The sequence below is a fragment of the Trachypithecus francoisi genome, unplaced genomic scaffold (assembly GCF_009764315.1).
Source record: "Trachypithecus francoisi isolate TF-2019V2 unplaced genomic scaffold, Tfra_2.0 Lachesis_group8, whole genome shotgun sequence".
NCBI classification, from domain to species: Eukaryota; Metazoa; Chordata; class Mammalia; order Primates; family Cercopithecidae; genus Trachypithecus; species Trachypithecus francoisi.
In genome coordinates, this window is record NW_022681473.1 from 92,371,879 (window position 1) to 92,388,006 (window position 16,128).

The 16,128-nt window shown below is 37.6% G+C and overlaps 1 protein-coding gene across 12 annotated transcripts in view; it reads left to right on the top strand.

Moving 5' to 3' along the window:
* YAP1 (Yes1 associated transcriptional regulator) overlaps positions 1-16,128 on the top strand; it is a 128,388-nt gene that overhangs the window by 91,945 nt on the left and 20,315 nt on the right. For 3 of the 12 annotated variants that reach the window (XM_033204376.1, XM_033204375.1, XM_033204382.1), the window contains 2 exons: positions 8,238-8,419; positions 11,853-11,900. In XM_033204376.1, coding sequence (XP_033060267.1) covers positions 8,238-8,419; positions 11,853-11,900 — 230 coding nt within the window. Of the gene's footprint in view, positions 1-8,237; positions 8,432-11,852; positions 11,901-16,128 lie in introns of all 12 variants that reach the window. The other 9 variants (XM_033204372.1, XM_033204373.1, XM_033204381.1 and 6 more) reach the window with 3 other exon arrangements.

The following is a 16,128-nucleotide window of genomic DNA, read 5'->3' on the forward strand; positions in this document are numbered from 1 at the left end:
ATTCTGTGGACTGGTTCTTCCTTCATCTTTTGATATCCTATTTTTCCTGTTCCGTGGTTTTGAATAGTCAGATAAGCTTAGATTTGAAAAAGACCTTTCCAACCAATTCAGTTTGCCATCAGCATTGGCTGTTGTCATTAATGATTACTGCTTATGGTATCTAATTCTGGGAAACTGGTGAGAAGCAAAGGATATTTACCACTTTATTTTTGTGCAAATTTATTACTATTCAGTTTTTTATTTTTTTACCAAGAATGTATGTTATTTCATAAATAATGTTATGTTACGTAATGAAAATATAGTGTGGAAAGCTCAAAAGCTTATCCAAATGTTTCTTAATGGATGAAATATTTAACAATGTTTAGCTCTAGAAGCTGTTTTGAAATCAATAATGTTTTATAATTCCAACACTCCTCAGCTTACTGATGGGCTGTTTTATAGCAGGTTTTTGGGGTTTTGCTTTTTTATTGCTTGGAACCAAAAACATTTTTCCCCAATAGTTGTTTACCTTGGGCCTCAATTTACGACATGTTCATTGTATGTGATGAATCTCAGTTCAATTGCCCAATTCATATTTAACTCATGCTATCAGACCTGGCACAGCACATTTTTAAATGTCTCTGTGTGGAAATATGTTGAGTGTTACATTGAAACACCAAGAAGATGTTTCACCAAAAGAGAAGGATCCCCTTATGCCCTTAGCTCAATCTCCACTACCCATCTTTTTTCTATTTAGACCTTGTAGGAAAGATAAACATGCATGTCTTTGTGAATCATAGGAATATTTGGAAACAGTAAATGGTATGATAAAATAGGAAGAGGGAGAAAGAGAATGTATGTATATGTCTGTGCGTGTTTGTGGAGGAGGAGGAAAGAGGTATAGGAATCATCAAAATATGGAATTAGTCTGTAGGAGTCAGAGTCTTGAAAGAAGTTCTGGAGAAGAGAGGAGAGACTAAGGTTTATGGAGCACCCACTATTCCAGGTGTGTGATAGAATAATCAGTCCTCATAATAACTCAAATGGAGATGTCAGTATCCTTGGTACAGATGAGAAAACCGAGGATTAAGTGAATTACTGAATTAGTATGCCCAACTCTAATCCAAGTTCATTTGACTCTAAAGGCTATGTTTTTAAATATATACTATGATACCTGTCAATTATGTAAATATGTTGGTAACAGAAAAGAGCAATTTTATTAAATGAGGTTGTTGATGCCTGGCAAATCTTAGGTCCCAAAAACTGTTGGCTTTTTTCCTATCCATTGCCCTATAAAATACTAAACTGTAACCTATAAGGATGAAATTTTTAGCCATTTACTTTCTTACAAAGCCATTTCCTAAGTCTTCATGAGTTAGTAAGTACGATTTTTTTTACATATGCGATTAATAAGGCTTTGAACAAGCTGGAGCCGTATGTCATGTTTTGACATCCTTTCTCTCTTCAGACAAAATATTAAAACAAGATAACCAAAAAGACACAACTAGAGTATGAATTAAAAAAAAAAAATCTCTATAGGGCAGAAAATAAAACCACATAAAGCACTGAGGGTAGTGCTAGAGGGCTGCCAGGTTTAGGGGCCATTTGGCTCCTGAGAAGAACTGTTAATTAAAAGTGTTAATAAGGAAGAGGACACACATAACAAGCTCAATGGGAAAAGTCAGGTGTGCAGCTCACCTGGCCCTGGCCTAGGACAAACATTTACAAGGATTGACGACATGTCAAGTCACAGAGTCACAAATTGTCTAGAATCAATATTGTATAGACTATTTTTTGTAAACCTCAATGCAATTAAATTTAAATTCATAATAAAAAAATTGTTTCAAAAAACATGTCTTGCCCTACCAACTATTAAACATATTACTAAGGTTGTACTGTTGTATATACTGTATGTACTAAATAATGTATGTGTTTATATACATATATATAACTTACATGTTTATATAGTATAAACATAAAGGCAGTACTGTGATACTAGTATAAGAATAGTTAGATTGGCCGGGCGCGGTGGCTCAAGCCTGTAATCCCAGCACTTTGGGAGGCCGAGACGGGCGGATCACGAGGTCAGGAGATCGAGACCATCCTGGCTAACACGGTGAAACCCCGTCTCTACTAAAAATACAAAAACTAGCTGGGCGAGGTGGCGGGCGCCTGTAGTCCCAGCTACTCGGGAGGCTGAGGCAGGAGAATGGCGTAAACCCGGGAGGCGGAGCTTGCAGTGAGCTGAGATCTGGCCACTGCACTCCAGTCCGGGCGACAGAGCGAGACTCCGCCTCAAAAAAAAAAAAAAAAAAAAAAAATAGTTAGATTAATAAAATAAAAAATCTGGAAATAACAAAATGTCAAATTTAGTCTATGATAAAGAAGATGAGGGGGAAGATACACTGTAACACAAGTGGTGTTGGGACTAATGGTTAGCCATATGGAAGAAGATAAAATTAGATCCATTCACGCCATTCACCAGAATAAATTGCAGTGGATCAGATTGAGTTGCCAAGTAAATGAGAACTATAGTTTTTTAATTAAAATGGGTGAATTTCTCTTTAGTTTGAAAGTGAGAAAACATAATTGAAATTTTTAAAAAGATTGATAAATTTGACTAAATAAGCTTTTTTTTTTTTTTTTTTTTTTGACAGAGTCTTGCACTTCTCGCCCTGGCTAGAGTGCAGTGTGGCGCAATCTCAGCGCACTGCAACCTCCGCCTCCCTGATTCAAGTGATTATCCAGCCTCAGCCTCCAGAGTAGCTGGGATTATAGGTGCCTGCTACCATGCCCAGCTAATTTTTATGTTTTTAGTAGAGATAGGGTTTCACCATTTTTGCCAGGCTGATCTTGAACTTCTGACCTCTGGTAATCCGTCTGCCTCAGCCTCCCAGAGGGCTGGGATTACAGGCGTGAGCCACCACGCCGGGCTAAGACCAAGTTCTTACGAAAAACAAGAAAAAAGATGATAAACTGAGGAAAATTATTTGTTACTTACATCGCAGACACAGATTTCTTATCCTTCGTGTATAGATTGTATAATAAGACATAGCAAAAATAAAAATCATGCTGAGATACTACTCATCTTTCAGATTGGCAGAAACCCAAAATTGGCAAGGCTTTGGGGGCAAACAAAGCACTCTCTTACATTACTAGTGAGGATACATCAAAGTACAACTCCTAGGGTGGGGCAGTGGTGCAAATTTGGCGATATCTAGCAAAATTATTTATGCTTTTAACATTCACCTAAGCAATCTCCCATATAGAAATCTACCCAAAGATATAGTAGCAGAAATACAGAATTATGTGTGAGTATATTCTGTACAGTACTCTTTACTAATAATGGAAATCTAATAGGAAATTGGTTGAATAGAATATTAACCAGCTGTGTCACTAGGAAAATGAGGGAAAATCTCTATATACTGCTTTAGAGTTATCTCAGGTTGTATTGTTAGAAAGACAAAAGCAAAGTGGAAGGAAGTATCCATAGTATGCTACCATATATCAAAGAAGAAGGGATGTGTATGTGTTTGCTTACATTTCTAAGAGTAGAGTAAAGGAAACACTGATACAGTTTACCTGTTACCTATTGGAGGTAGGAGGAAGTGGGTGGGAAATAAAGCCCATCTCTGAAATTCAAAAGCAGAATGTCACAAGTACACCTGTATTTCAGGTAGTTGGCTAATTATAGAAGAATAATTTCAGGTGACTTTAAAGCATAGTGATTTTACTTTATGTATTTAATGGAATATCTTGAGATAAAATTGCAAAGAAATCTGAAACTTGAATCATTTAATGATCATAGTATGTTGTTTTTAGATGATTGCATATGTATAGAGGACAATACATACTAATGTTGTTAGAACCCAGTTTTTCAGCATGAGAAAAAATAGTTGTTATGAAATCAAAGTGAAAACCATGCATCCTAAATCTGAATTGGAAATATGCATTTTCTGAAGGAGAGTACCACCTAGAAATAGTTACAAAAAAGCGACAACATAATAATTGGTACTCCCTAGTACCCAGATTAATGTCTCTTACATACCATTTCCCACTCAAAGAAATCAGGGCTTCTTCAAAAAAGGCTGACTAAAATTTGGGGCAGGGAATATACTAGATGACCTTGGAACATCTTTTTATGCCTAAAAGCAAACAAGGAAGTAGACCAAGCCCTCTGTAGCCATAGCAAAAAGATCCAGCTTGAAGGGCTTACCTTGGTCAAATATGGCACACTTTGAGCATTGATCAGAATAACTGTGCTGGATTAAAACCCATCATAAACATATTTTAAAATCTGTGATTTCATAATGATTGTATTCCCTTTGCTCTAGGTAGCAGAGTATCAGAATTTTTTTTTTTTTTTTTGAGACAGAGTCTCGCTTTTTCGCCCATGCTGGAGTGCAGTGGCATGATCTTGGCTCACTGCAACCTCTGCCTCCTGGGTTCACACCATTCTCCTGCCTCAGCAACCTGAGTAGCTGGTACTATGGTCACCCGCCACCATGCCAGGCTAATTTTTCTTTCTCTTGCTTTCTTTTTTTTTTAAGTAGAAATGGGGTTTCACCGTATTAGCCAAGATGGTCATGATCTCCTGATCTCGTGATCCACCCATCTCGGCCTCCCAAAATGCTGGGATTACAGGCATGAGCCACCGTGCCCGGCCGATGTTTTTTTTTTTAAACCCTTATTGGCTACCTTTGGGAGGACTCTGGGACCAACTCATCATCCTGAAAATACACACAAAAAGGGAATGAATCAAACGTTTATTCTGTACCTTACCTGTACAAATTATGTTTCAGGGTAACAAGATGCTTAATATGGAAGGTTTTTTTTTTTTTTAAACCCTTATTGGCTACCTTTGGGAGGACTCTGGGACCAATTCATCATCCTGAAAATATACACAAAAAGGGAATGAATCAAACATTTATTCTGTACCTTACCTGTACAAATTATGTTTCAGGGTAACAAAATGCTTAATATGGAAAAATTCTTACTTATGGAACTTCAAATAATACATGGGAAGGAATGATACCATCATTTTGTAACCTCTAATGAAATAATAGGTTTAGGTTTTAAAAACTCAGTGGTTGCTAAAAACCATTGGGTAAAAATAACCTAAAGTGGATATAATAGGTTTGCCACATCTGCACCACTGATCCATCCTTATCATGAAGACAGTGATCTTGTGCCTTCTGTCCTCATGTAGTGCCACCAGTGAGGTATTCCTTCTGTCCTCATGTGCCACCAGTGAGGTATTCTTGTCAAAAATTGTGATCAGGCCTCTATATTCGAACTTGTTTACATAAATCAAGAAGTGGAAAAGCATGCTACATAGTAATATGGGGATGCAATCAGCAAAGTCCAGGCTGTAGAAAAGTCTATGAGGCAAATGACAGTTTCTTTGACAAATAAATGACAAGGAAAAAACAAAGGGGGAACCTGTGTATTAAAACAGTGGTCCTCAGAGTGCTGGCATGAATCAAAAGTCACTGGGAGGGCTTGTCAAAACACAGATTGCTGGCTTCATCCCATAGTTTCTCATTCATTAGCCCTGGGTCAGGGCCCGTGAATTTGCATTGCTAAAACATTGCTAGGTGCTCTTCCTCCTGATGATCCAGAAACCGCAGAACCATGTTATTAAAGTCTTGGATTATGAGTCAAATACAGTGTATGGACCTTGTTTGGATTCTGTTTTGAACAAGCCAATCGTTAAAATAATCCCCTTGATGATAGGGAAGTGTAGGCACGGGATGGACTTTTGATAATATTAAGGAATTGGTAAATTTTGATAGTGTAATCATGGTATTGTAATTATATTTTTCTTTTTTTAAAGAAGACCCCATCTTTTTAGAAATACATGTTGAAATTATGGGTAAAATGCTATATTGTTCACTTGAACATAATTGGCGCTGAAAAGTAGTTGAGGATAGAGGTAAAAAAAGATTGGGGCCAGGTTTTGACAATTGGGAAGAATGCAAGTGATGAGTACACAAGGATTCATTATCTGTATTAATTTTTCTACTTTTCTATGTTTATGGAAATTACCTTCAAAATGTAAAATATATGTTTGGAAACATAAAAATATATTCCTAAATAGCTCATGACTTAAATGTAAGTCACCATAGAAATTACACGTTTTTGGAATAGAACAGTCATGAATTATACTATTTCAAAACATGTGGGATGCAGGTAAAGCAGGACTTAAGGGTAAATTTATTGATTTAAGTCTTCCAAAAAAAGATTGAAATGAATTAAGTTCAACTCAAAAGTTAGAAAATGAAATACAGAAAAGATGGAGGGAAAAAAATAAGAGCAGAAAAAATGGAAATAAGTTAATAATGCAGTCATATTAACAGGTAGCTGAGAAGATTGGATTGAACCAAGGCATTATTCTGAGAGAGACTGGTCTGTAATTTTCCTCTCTGTAATATCCTTGGTTCTGTCTCGGTGCTATGCTAGCCTGATAGAAGAATTGGGCAGTCCTGAGCCAGGTATGGTGCTTGCCTGCAGTCTCAGCTACTTGAGAGACAAGACAGTAGGATTGTTTGAAGCCAGGTGTTTGAGACCAGTCTGGGCAACATAGTAAGACAGAAAAGGAAAAAAAAAAAAAAAAAGTGTAGTAATCTAAAGAGAAATTAATAGTAGGACTTCTCTATTGTCTTAAATAATATCTGCCTCAGTGAGTAACTACTCAATTTATGTAGAAATGGCTCAGTATTTTTTCAGCACACACTTCGTGCCAGATGCTGTGCCAGGTATTGAGGACACATAGATGACTAGGATATGGCCCATACTCTGGCACTCAGTCTGAGGGAGCATATAAATTTGTAAACAAAAATTAGAATCAGGCAGGAAACATCAGTAGACAATATGGAAACGTTCCCAGGCAATTCCTTGAGAGAAGAAAAATTTTAATGTATAGGATAGATTCAGCCTTGTGAGGTTTTTGCTCAAGTAGTTTCCAAGAAGAAATGGCATTTACCAAGCAGCCAGTCTGTTATAATGGGACACATTAAAAATCACGAGGAGTTTGCTGTGTGACTGGGAGACCATTAAGTTATAAGAGCTGTCAGTGTATGTTATTTAGGATTTTTGTAGCAAGGTTTATATGAGAGATTGGCCTGTAATTTTCCTTTCTTTTAATATCCTTGTATGGTATCAAGGTTATGCTGGCCTTATAAGTGTTGGAAAATATTCCATCCTTGTTATGCTCTGGAAGAGATTGTGTAAGATTGGTGTTATTTCTTCCTTGAATGACTACAAAGCCATTGGGACCTGGGGTTTTCTTTAGTCATTGTGTACTAAACATTTAGTAGAAACAGTGACCCAAAATTTCAACTTAAGTTGAATATGTATCTGAAAGGGTTTATTATTTTTACTAACATTTTCACATAAAACTTCCCTCTGCCCACTGAGGTTAATCCACAGTTTGATCAGTGTTGTATCAGTGACAGAAATTCACTAGTATGAAAACCCAGTCCGTTTCTGAACACCAAATAGTGTATTACAGCTTCAAAAAAAATTTTTTTTTTTGCTATCTAGACTTTGTGCTGTGGGTACCATGGTGTCAAATGAGACAAATCTGTGTCATCCAAATACTTGTGACCTCAACTTGATACGAGCACGCATCATATCATTTTAATCTACTTGCTTTATTGGGATGTGTATGTGGATATATTAAGGGCTGATTATTTTCATGGGCTTTGCTGCTTGGAATGCTTTGTCTTATTTTTTGTGGATGAATTTTTAATTACATTTTTATATTTCATAAGAAGTAATGAATTTACGTCATTCACACTTCAGAAGTTATAAAAAAGGTTCTCCAACTTTGTCCTTTAGTCACCTACTTTCCCATCTCTGGAACCAAAAGATGTTAGTTGCTTCTTAGCTCTTCATCAATTTTTATATCCTCTGAATATGCAATATATATTCACTCCCACTCTCTCCCCCCTTTTTTTTAACACTTTACCTTGCTTTTAATTTAGTAAGTCCTTAAAAACTATTCCTTATCATCATTGCATGTTAAAACTACCTCTTGTTTCTTTTCTCTTATGACTTCCTTGTATCTTGTGACAACAGTAATAATAAATTAATGTAGTCATTGTAATATTGATGGATTTTTAGGTTATTTCCAGTCTTCCTGCCCAAAAAAGCTACATTGAATATCCCAAATTGCTTTTGAATAATTAAATTATCATTTTCTCTTCCTTCGCTAGTTTTTTAGGACAGATTTTTTTTTTTTCTTTTCATTTCAGCCATGAATCAGAGAATCAGTCAGAGTGCTCCAGTGAAACAGCCACCACCCCTGGCTCCCCAGAGCCCACAGGGAGGCGTCATGGGTGGCAGCAACTCCAACCAGCAGCAACAGATGCGACTGCAGCAACTACAGATGGAGAAGGAGAGACTGCGGCTGAAACAACAAGAACTGCTTCGGCAGGTGAGGCCACAGGTTAGAAACCAGCCTTCCACTTTTTGGGGTTTGTTTTCTTAAAGTTGGGCAGATTGCATTTTAACATTTATTAGTTACAGAAGAATGTTGTCTTTGTAAAACTGAGCGACACAGAAGCATTCTATCCAGCCCTGTCCTTGTCTTAGTTTCCTGACTGTGAATGGCCTTTGATCAAGTTACAAGGGATGTGACTTGGAAACCTGTATCATGAAGAGCTGTTTTGGTCATGGTCATTGCAATTGAGCAAAAAGTGAAGGAAGCAAGGATGCTTTCTCTAACCTACATGGAATTGTGGATTGCTGTTTTTCTGAGGATTTCACTAAAGGGGAAATTCTAGAACATCACTTGGGAGAAAATATCCTTTATTAATAACTTAACGTGGTGGGATACACCAATATGACATTTCTTGAATGACAAATATACTTCAGTATTACCGAATCTAAGAATTTTCATTTAAAACAAAATAAACATTACCTTTGGCCAGGTGCGGTAGCTCACGCCTGTAATCCTAGCACTTTAGGAGGCCAGAGTGGGCAGATTACTGGAGGCCAGGAGTTCAAGACCAGCCTGGACAACTTAGCGAAACCCCGTCTCTACTAAAAATACAAAAATTAGCCAAGCGTGGTGGCGTACACCTGTAATCCCAGCTACTTGGGAGGCTGAGGCACAAGAATCCCTTGAGCCTCAGAGGCAGAGGTTCAGTGAGCCAAGATTGTGCCACTGCGCTCAAGCCTGGGTGACAGAGCGAGACTCTGTCTCAAAAAACAAAAAGTTATCTTCAAGTTTAGAAGATACCAGTGTGCTTTAAAATGACCTGCTTATGGATTTTTTTTATGTTGGGAAAAGTAGGACATAGCAGTAGAGAGCTTGAAGCCCTTTAATCACCATTTCCATCAGCTTTCTTCTAGAAGGTACTGTTGGTCTTTATGTTCCTAATATATATAATTAATGTCAACATTAATTTTTACTTATTTCAGAGTGGTTAAATCTAAGTTCAGATATTGGGGATAAGGTCTTTTGTTAAACAGTGTAGATATTTTTTAAATTTCTATATAAAAATTTTTTTGAATAGATAATAGAAACATGGTATAATAGTGATAAATGTACAAAAGGTGAAAGTACACTCAAAATAAGAGCTTTTCCCTGTTTTTCTGGTTCTCTCCTATGGGGCCTAAATAACTATGAGTTTCTTAGATTTTTTGTTTTTTGTTCATTTTTCCAGAGATATTCTGTTTACATACATAAAATAGATGTATCTATGCTGTTTTTTCCCCCACCTAAATCACAGCATGCTAAGTATAGACATTTAAAAATGATCATACTCGGCCAGGCATGGTGTCTCATGGCCCATGCCTCTAATCCCAACACTTTGGGAGACTGAGGCAGGAGGCTTGTTTGAGCCCAGGAGTTCGAAACCAGCCTGGGCAACATGGTGTGAGACCCTGTCTCTAAAAAAAAAAAAAAAACAACCCTCTACATTTCTGTTACCAGGAAGTAAGCACTTAAAGGTCTGGTTTTTTTTTAAGGGCTATATTTTAAAAGTATCTCTTGAGTGTCAGTGAAAATATATGAACTCAGTACTACCTGAACTCTGATTTGGGGTTTGAGGAACTGGTATTTAAGGAGTTAAATTAAGCCATGGCTTCTGAGACAGGCTCACCTTTAAACTGTGCTTTGTCGGTAATCTGTCCATACAACTCTAGTGTGATTGACATCAAAGGTAAACCCTGATAGAAGGAGTAAGACAGTACGTGCCAACATATGATGGCAGGAACTTTTGGGGGCTCGGAAAATATGCTACAAAATATGGTTCTTTGACAGACTAAACTAAGGAAGCAGCCTCAAGTTCTCTCCCAAAGCACAGGATGAGGTTGTTCTTTGAAGTTCCTTTATCTACCTAGAAACCAGACCCCCCAAAAAGAAATACAATTGCTGTTGATCCCCTCCCCAAAATTTCATTAACCAGAGAAGACTGAAACTTGTATGACAAAGGAAAAGACTAAAAATTAAATATCACACCTAGAAAGCTCAGAGGAACTTTGCCCAGACTATTGTCTGTTCTCAGATCCCATTCAGTTTCCAAAGAGAATTATTTACTAACCATTGTCTGAGCACTAGGCCCATTCATTCTGTCTAAAAATCATTTACTGCCCTTCAAAATGGCCTCATTTCCCTCATGTTCCCTTCCCCTGTGAAGAAGGGTATTATGTAGTATCTGGAACTTACTCGGTTATTGGGTAATCATTCTCTTGCAATTTCCCCCATGCTTGGGTACCTTAAATAAATTTGTATGCCCTTTTCTCCAATTAATTTGTCTATTAGTTCATTTTCAGCGAACCTTTAGAGGGCAGAGGGGAAGTTTTCCTTTTGGCCCCTATAAAGTGATCCTGAAAGAAATGTTTATCTGACATAAAAAAGATGGAGAAAAGAAGCATTATTGTACCTCCGACTTTCTAACAAATTACCATAAAGAAGAAGATTTTTCACCTGCTATTGTTAGAACACGGTAGAACCATCAAAAATATAATTATGTGGCTAATAGAAAAAAAAAGCAATTTAAAAATGTTTTATGTAACCTATTTTCATTGTTTTTCATTTTGTTGTTACCGAGTAGTAGTTGTTCTGAGTAAATACAGGTCTCAATTTCACTATGAATAAAAACTGTCAAAATCAAAAAACTAAAAAAAAGTTATTTAATTACTAATGTTAAAATCACACTGTTTTTAAGATAATTTGTAAAGTCTAGAAATGGGGCCATTCGACATTTTGTTTTATGCCATAGATCATCCTGGGGTTTTTTGGTGGGCAAACGCTGCTATTTGTAAAACTCTACTTTCAAAGAATTTCCCTAAATCTTAATTCTCAATCTTACTCTGGGTGATGGGTCCTGGACAGAATAGCTTCACTTCCTTTAAAGGTAACTTCTTTGTTTCATCTTTACTACCTACTGTGTCGTCTTTTCTTATGTTAAAGTTGACAGACCTGCTCTATTCTCATACTAATAGACTATTTTTTGGATTTTTTTTAAGTAATCACAATGAATTCAGTGTATCTTAAGTCTTTTGGCTTCCTGTGGACTTCTTCCATTGATAGTTTATCTTACCACTGAAACATCAAATATATTGTATCTGCTTTATCTAATACTCAGAAGCAAAGAACCTACGTGACCAATATCAAATTTTTTTAGTTCTGACACCTAAAGTCTTGCTGCCCTATCCTCAATGCTGTTAAAAACTTCTGAGGTTCCAGTTTTGTTATGTGGTGACTCCATTGGCTCCTGTCTTCCTCAGTCTGCTTCTTCTTGGGTAGCTTGGGAATTCTGTGCTATGGTGATACGTCTGGATACAATTTGTAAGTCAGCCTACACAGCCAGACCATGTGGCTTAAAGTAATTTTTATCCATCTTATTTTTTACTCTTAGGCAATGCGGAATATCAATCCCAGCACAGCAAATTCTCCAAAATGTCAGGTAGGCTCTTATCTGATGTTTTAGCACTGGAAAAAAAAAAAAAAAGATATTAAATTAGGAAAGATAAACTTACATTCCAGGGTCCTATCCTTATTGGACATCAGCCCAGAGTATAACTTTGAGCCATCTTTGATACTGAGGTTAACATCGCCCTTCCAAGAAGGTCTACACAGTCTGCTCCCTCCCTGCTCCTCCTAGGGAGTTTCTGTTTATTTTGATTCCATGGAGGTCTTTTTTATTCTATATTTAAATGTATTGTGTCTCAGTTGTACATCCTATCAGCTTCTAGGTATGCCTAATTTTTATTTGAATAGCTTAAATAGTATGTGTAATGATTTAAAGGAATTAATAAATTGAACAGTAACAAAAGCAGTACTTACTTGGGTAGGCTAGTTTAGGAAGTTTTAGTCATGATACTATGTGGAAGAGAAAAATTCTTTCTAGTGAACATTCTAAAGGAAAAACATCAAAATTATCAGGAGAGGATCTGCCTGGATAGTATTTCAGGTTTTCTTGTTGGCTTTTATCAGCAGTCTCTGATGAACCCCAGGGAGCCCTGGTTGTGAAGGCATCTTATTTAGAAGGAAAGATTGTGGCCATTTTTTCTTCTAACACAGGCACTTGTCTGACTTGTGGGAAGAATCTCATTCTTAAAACCAAAAAGATTTTAGGTGTTTGGGATCTGTAAGATTCGAAGAAATTTGGAGCCAGAGGATCATTCCACTTCTCTTGGGGCAAAAGCAACCATAAAATGCCTCACATTCTATGTAGCTTATTCTGCACTAGGCTAAATAAGTACATTGTTTTAGAATCTGCTGTAGACGTGGGAGTTGGCAAAATTCTGCTCATTTTGGATACTGTTAAGTTGTCCATTGGAGCACCATGATGATAAAAGTCAGATACAGTCTTCATAGAGACCAGTTAATTTTGTGAGAGGGAAAATCTCTATTCTTCTTTATCTGTCTCATAAATGCCTCCATTCATCAAAAGACCAAGCAAGGGATAACTCATAATAACCCATCTTCACCAAAGTCAAGCATAGACATTCTTATGATGAGGGGGCACTAATATCCCATTTGACTGTGAAGTGCAGCATAGCATTGGGTCTTTATAACATGAAGCCATTTTTTCTTTGCCGTTTCTCTGAAGTGTTTGTTTTTTTGTTTTGTTTTGTTTTGTTTGTTTTGTTTTGTCTTTTTTCATTTTTGAGACAGTCTCGCTCTGTCGCCCAGGCTGGAGTGCAGTGGCGTGATCTCAGTTCACTGCAGTCTCCACCTTCCGGGTTCATGCCATTCTCCTGCCTCAGCCTCCCGAGTAGCTGGGACTACAGGCGCCCGCCACCACACCCAGCTAATTTTTTTTGTATTTTTTAGTAGAGACGGGGTTTCACCGTGTTAGCCAGGATGGTCTCGATCTCCTGACCTCATGATCCGCCTGCCGCAGCCTCCCAAAGTGCTGGGATTACAGGCGTGAGCCACCACACCCGGCCTGAAGTGTTTCTGAAAGAAGACTTTTATTCATGATAAATGAAATAGAAACTAATATAGGAGCAGAAATTAACTCAAAGGAGATTTGGATTCAGGTAAAAAGTCCTCCATGCCATAAAAATGTAGAACTTGTTTCCTTTTTTCCCAGGGTCTTATACCCTGAATCTGGTAAATAGTCAAATTCTTCTTGATCTTTGTTTCATACTTGAATAGAAAAGTAAATCCTTACTGTTATTAAAATTATCAGGAATTCTTAGATTTTTTTAAAATAGTAAAGCTTTAGAAAAGATGAGGCTTATTAGTAGTAAAGTTTCTAAGATGTGAAGATTAGAGGTAATTACTTAGATTTACCCAGACCACAGCAAAAAACTTGAAAGAGGTTTTTTAAAATATTTGCATATGCTGGAGATTAAAATATTGGTTTGTTATATATGCTTTAGTTGTCAATGTATAATATTTACCTGACATAATTGTGGAAAATTAACAGTTAAATGTATGAAAATCAAGTATAGGGTTATATTTGAAATAGCTCAGATCAAGAAATCTGGAGGTATTTGTATCAAGAAAGCATGTGTATATTTTTCTCATCCTATTATTTTCTAAATAACCATAAGGTAGTTGTCAGGAAATAGATCACAAAGAAGAGTCATATCTTTTTCTTTTTTCTTCTTTTTTTTGAGACGGAGCCTTGCTCTGTTGCCCAGGCTTGAGTGCAGTGGCGCAATCTCAGCTCACTGCAACCTCCGCCTCCCGGGTTCAAGCGATTTTCCTGCCTCACCCTCCTGCATAGCTGTGATTACAGGCACCTGCCACCACGCCCAGCTAATATTTTGTATTTTTAGTAGAGACGGGGTTTCACCATGTTATCAAGGGTGGCATCTCCTGACCTCGTGATCTGCCTGCTTCGGCCTCCCAAAGTGCTGGGATTATAGGCGTGACCCACCATGTCTGGCCAGAAGAGTCATATCTTAAGTGAAGATGGCTTTAAATAGTGTTTCTCAGAATAATCAAGAAAGCTAGAAAGGGTTTTTCAGTCCCAAAGAACAGAGGGTATAAAGACATCATTCAGTATCTGAACACCAGACACTGTTGTTCAAAGTTACTGGTTTTTTAAGTTATACTTTTCTAATAGATATTAATGCAGCTGAGTTAGCAAGGAATAGTGAGAGCAGTGTCATTGTCTAATGACACATCATATACCTCATATGCTGTGGGATGTGGAAAGCCACCAAACTTCAAAATTCTTATGAATTACTTCAAAAGCTGTCTTTAAGTACTTCCAGCAGGATTAACAAATCACGTGGCTGTTGTAGGATGCTAACGTCAGTATGGGTGAGGTTAATGAAAAATTCCAAGATCCATGGCCCAAGTGATACTGAAATGTAAAATTTTGAAAAAACTTTAAAGGCATTTATATATCTTCTTAGTTAAATATGGAAATTATCACCTTAATTTATTACACTATGTTGGCAGAATTTTGGAAAAATTCATCCTTACAGAACTTAACTTTTTATTTTTATTTTGAGGTGGAGTTTTGCCCTTGTTGCCCAGGTTGGAGTGCAATGGCGTGGGTGATCTTTGCTCACTGCAACCTCTGCCTCCCAGGTTCAAGTGATTCTCCTGCCTTCACCTCCCAAGTAGCTGGGATTACAGGCATTCACCACCATGCCCAGCTAATTTTGTATTTTTGATAGAGATGGGGTTGCTCCATGTTGGTTCAGGCTGGTCTTAAACTCCCAGCCTCAGGTGATCTGCCCGCCTCAGCCTCCCAAAGTGCTGGGATTACAGGCGTGAGCTACCGCGCCCGACCAAAGAGCTTAACATTTTAATTTTATTTTGATTACTTACGATTTCTATGTTTCAAAAGCAATTTCCGTTCTCAGAAGAAACTTTTTGAAACTGTAAACATCTTTGCTTTGTGAGATTGAGCAGTTAATGCTATTTTCTAGTCGTATCTCTGTCACACATCAGTGCGCACTTGTAAATTGGAGAGACCTTTAGAGCGAGTGGGTTTAGGAACGCACTCTAGCTTCTGTTTCAAGGTCTTTTGAGAGAAGCACTTTGAGGAAAGATAGTTCCCCTTGAGTGCGAACACTTCTACCTTCTCTTGTGTTTAAGAATATGGTTCTTGGACTGGGGGCAGTGGCTCACACCTGTAATCCCAGCACTTTGGGAGGCCGAAGCGGACGGATCACGTGAAGTCAGGAGTTTGAAACCAGCCTGGTCAACATGGTGAAACCCTGTTTCTACTAAAAATACAAAAATTAGCTGGGTGTTGTGACAGGCGCCTGTAATCCCAGCTGCTCAGGAGACTGAGGCAGGAGAATCGCCTGAACCCGGGAGGCAAAGGTTGCAGTGAGTCCAGATCGTGGCATTGCATTCTGGCCTGGGCGAAAAGAGCAAAACTCCATCTTTTAAAAAAAAAAAAAAAAAAAAAAAAGGAGAGAATTTGGTTCTTAGTATCTGGGGTTCCCTAGTACCTATGAGATCAAGTTTAAACTCTGCAACTGGCTCATGGTCTGTGGTCAGTAGCCTTCTCACTCACTGATTTCAGTTAAGCCAGTAACTCTTCCATTAGCTAGGTGCACTCCGCTACCTTGTTGCTGTTACTCTGCTCACAAGCTTTTCCCCGTAGTAAGAACCTTGCTTATACCCTTTCTTACCAGTAAAGATTCTTCATTTCTCTCTTTTTTTTTTTACCTTTTTTTTTCTTTTTTATTATACTTTAAGTTCTAGGGTAC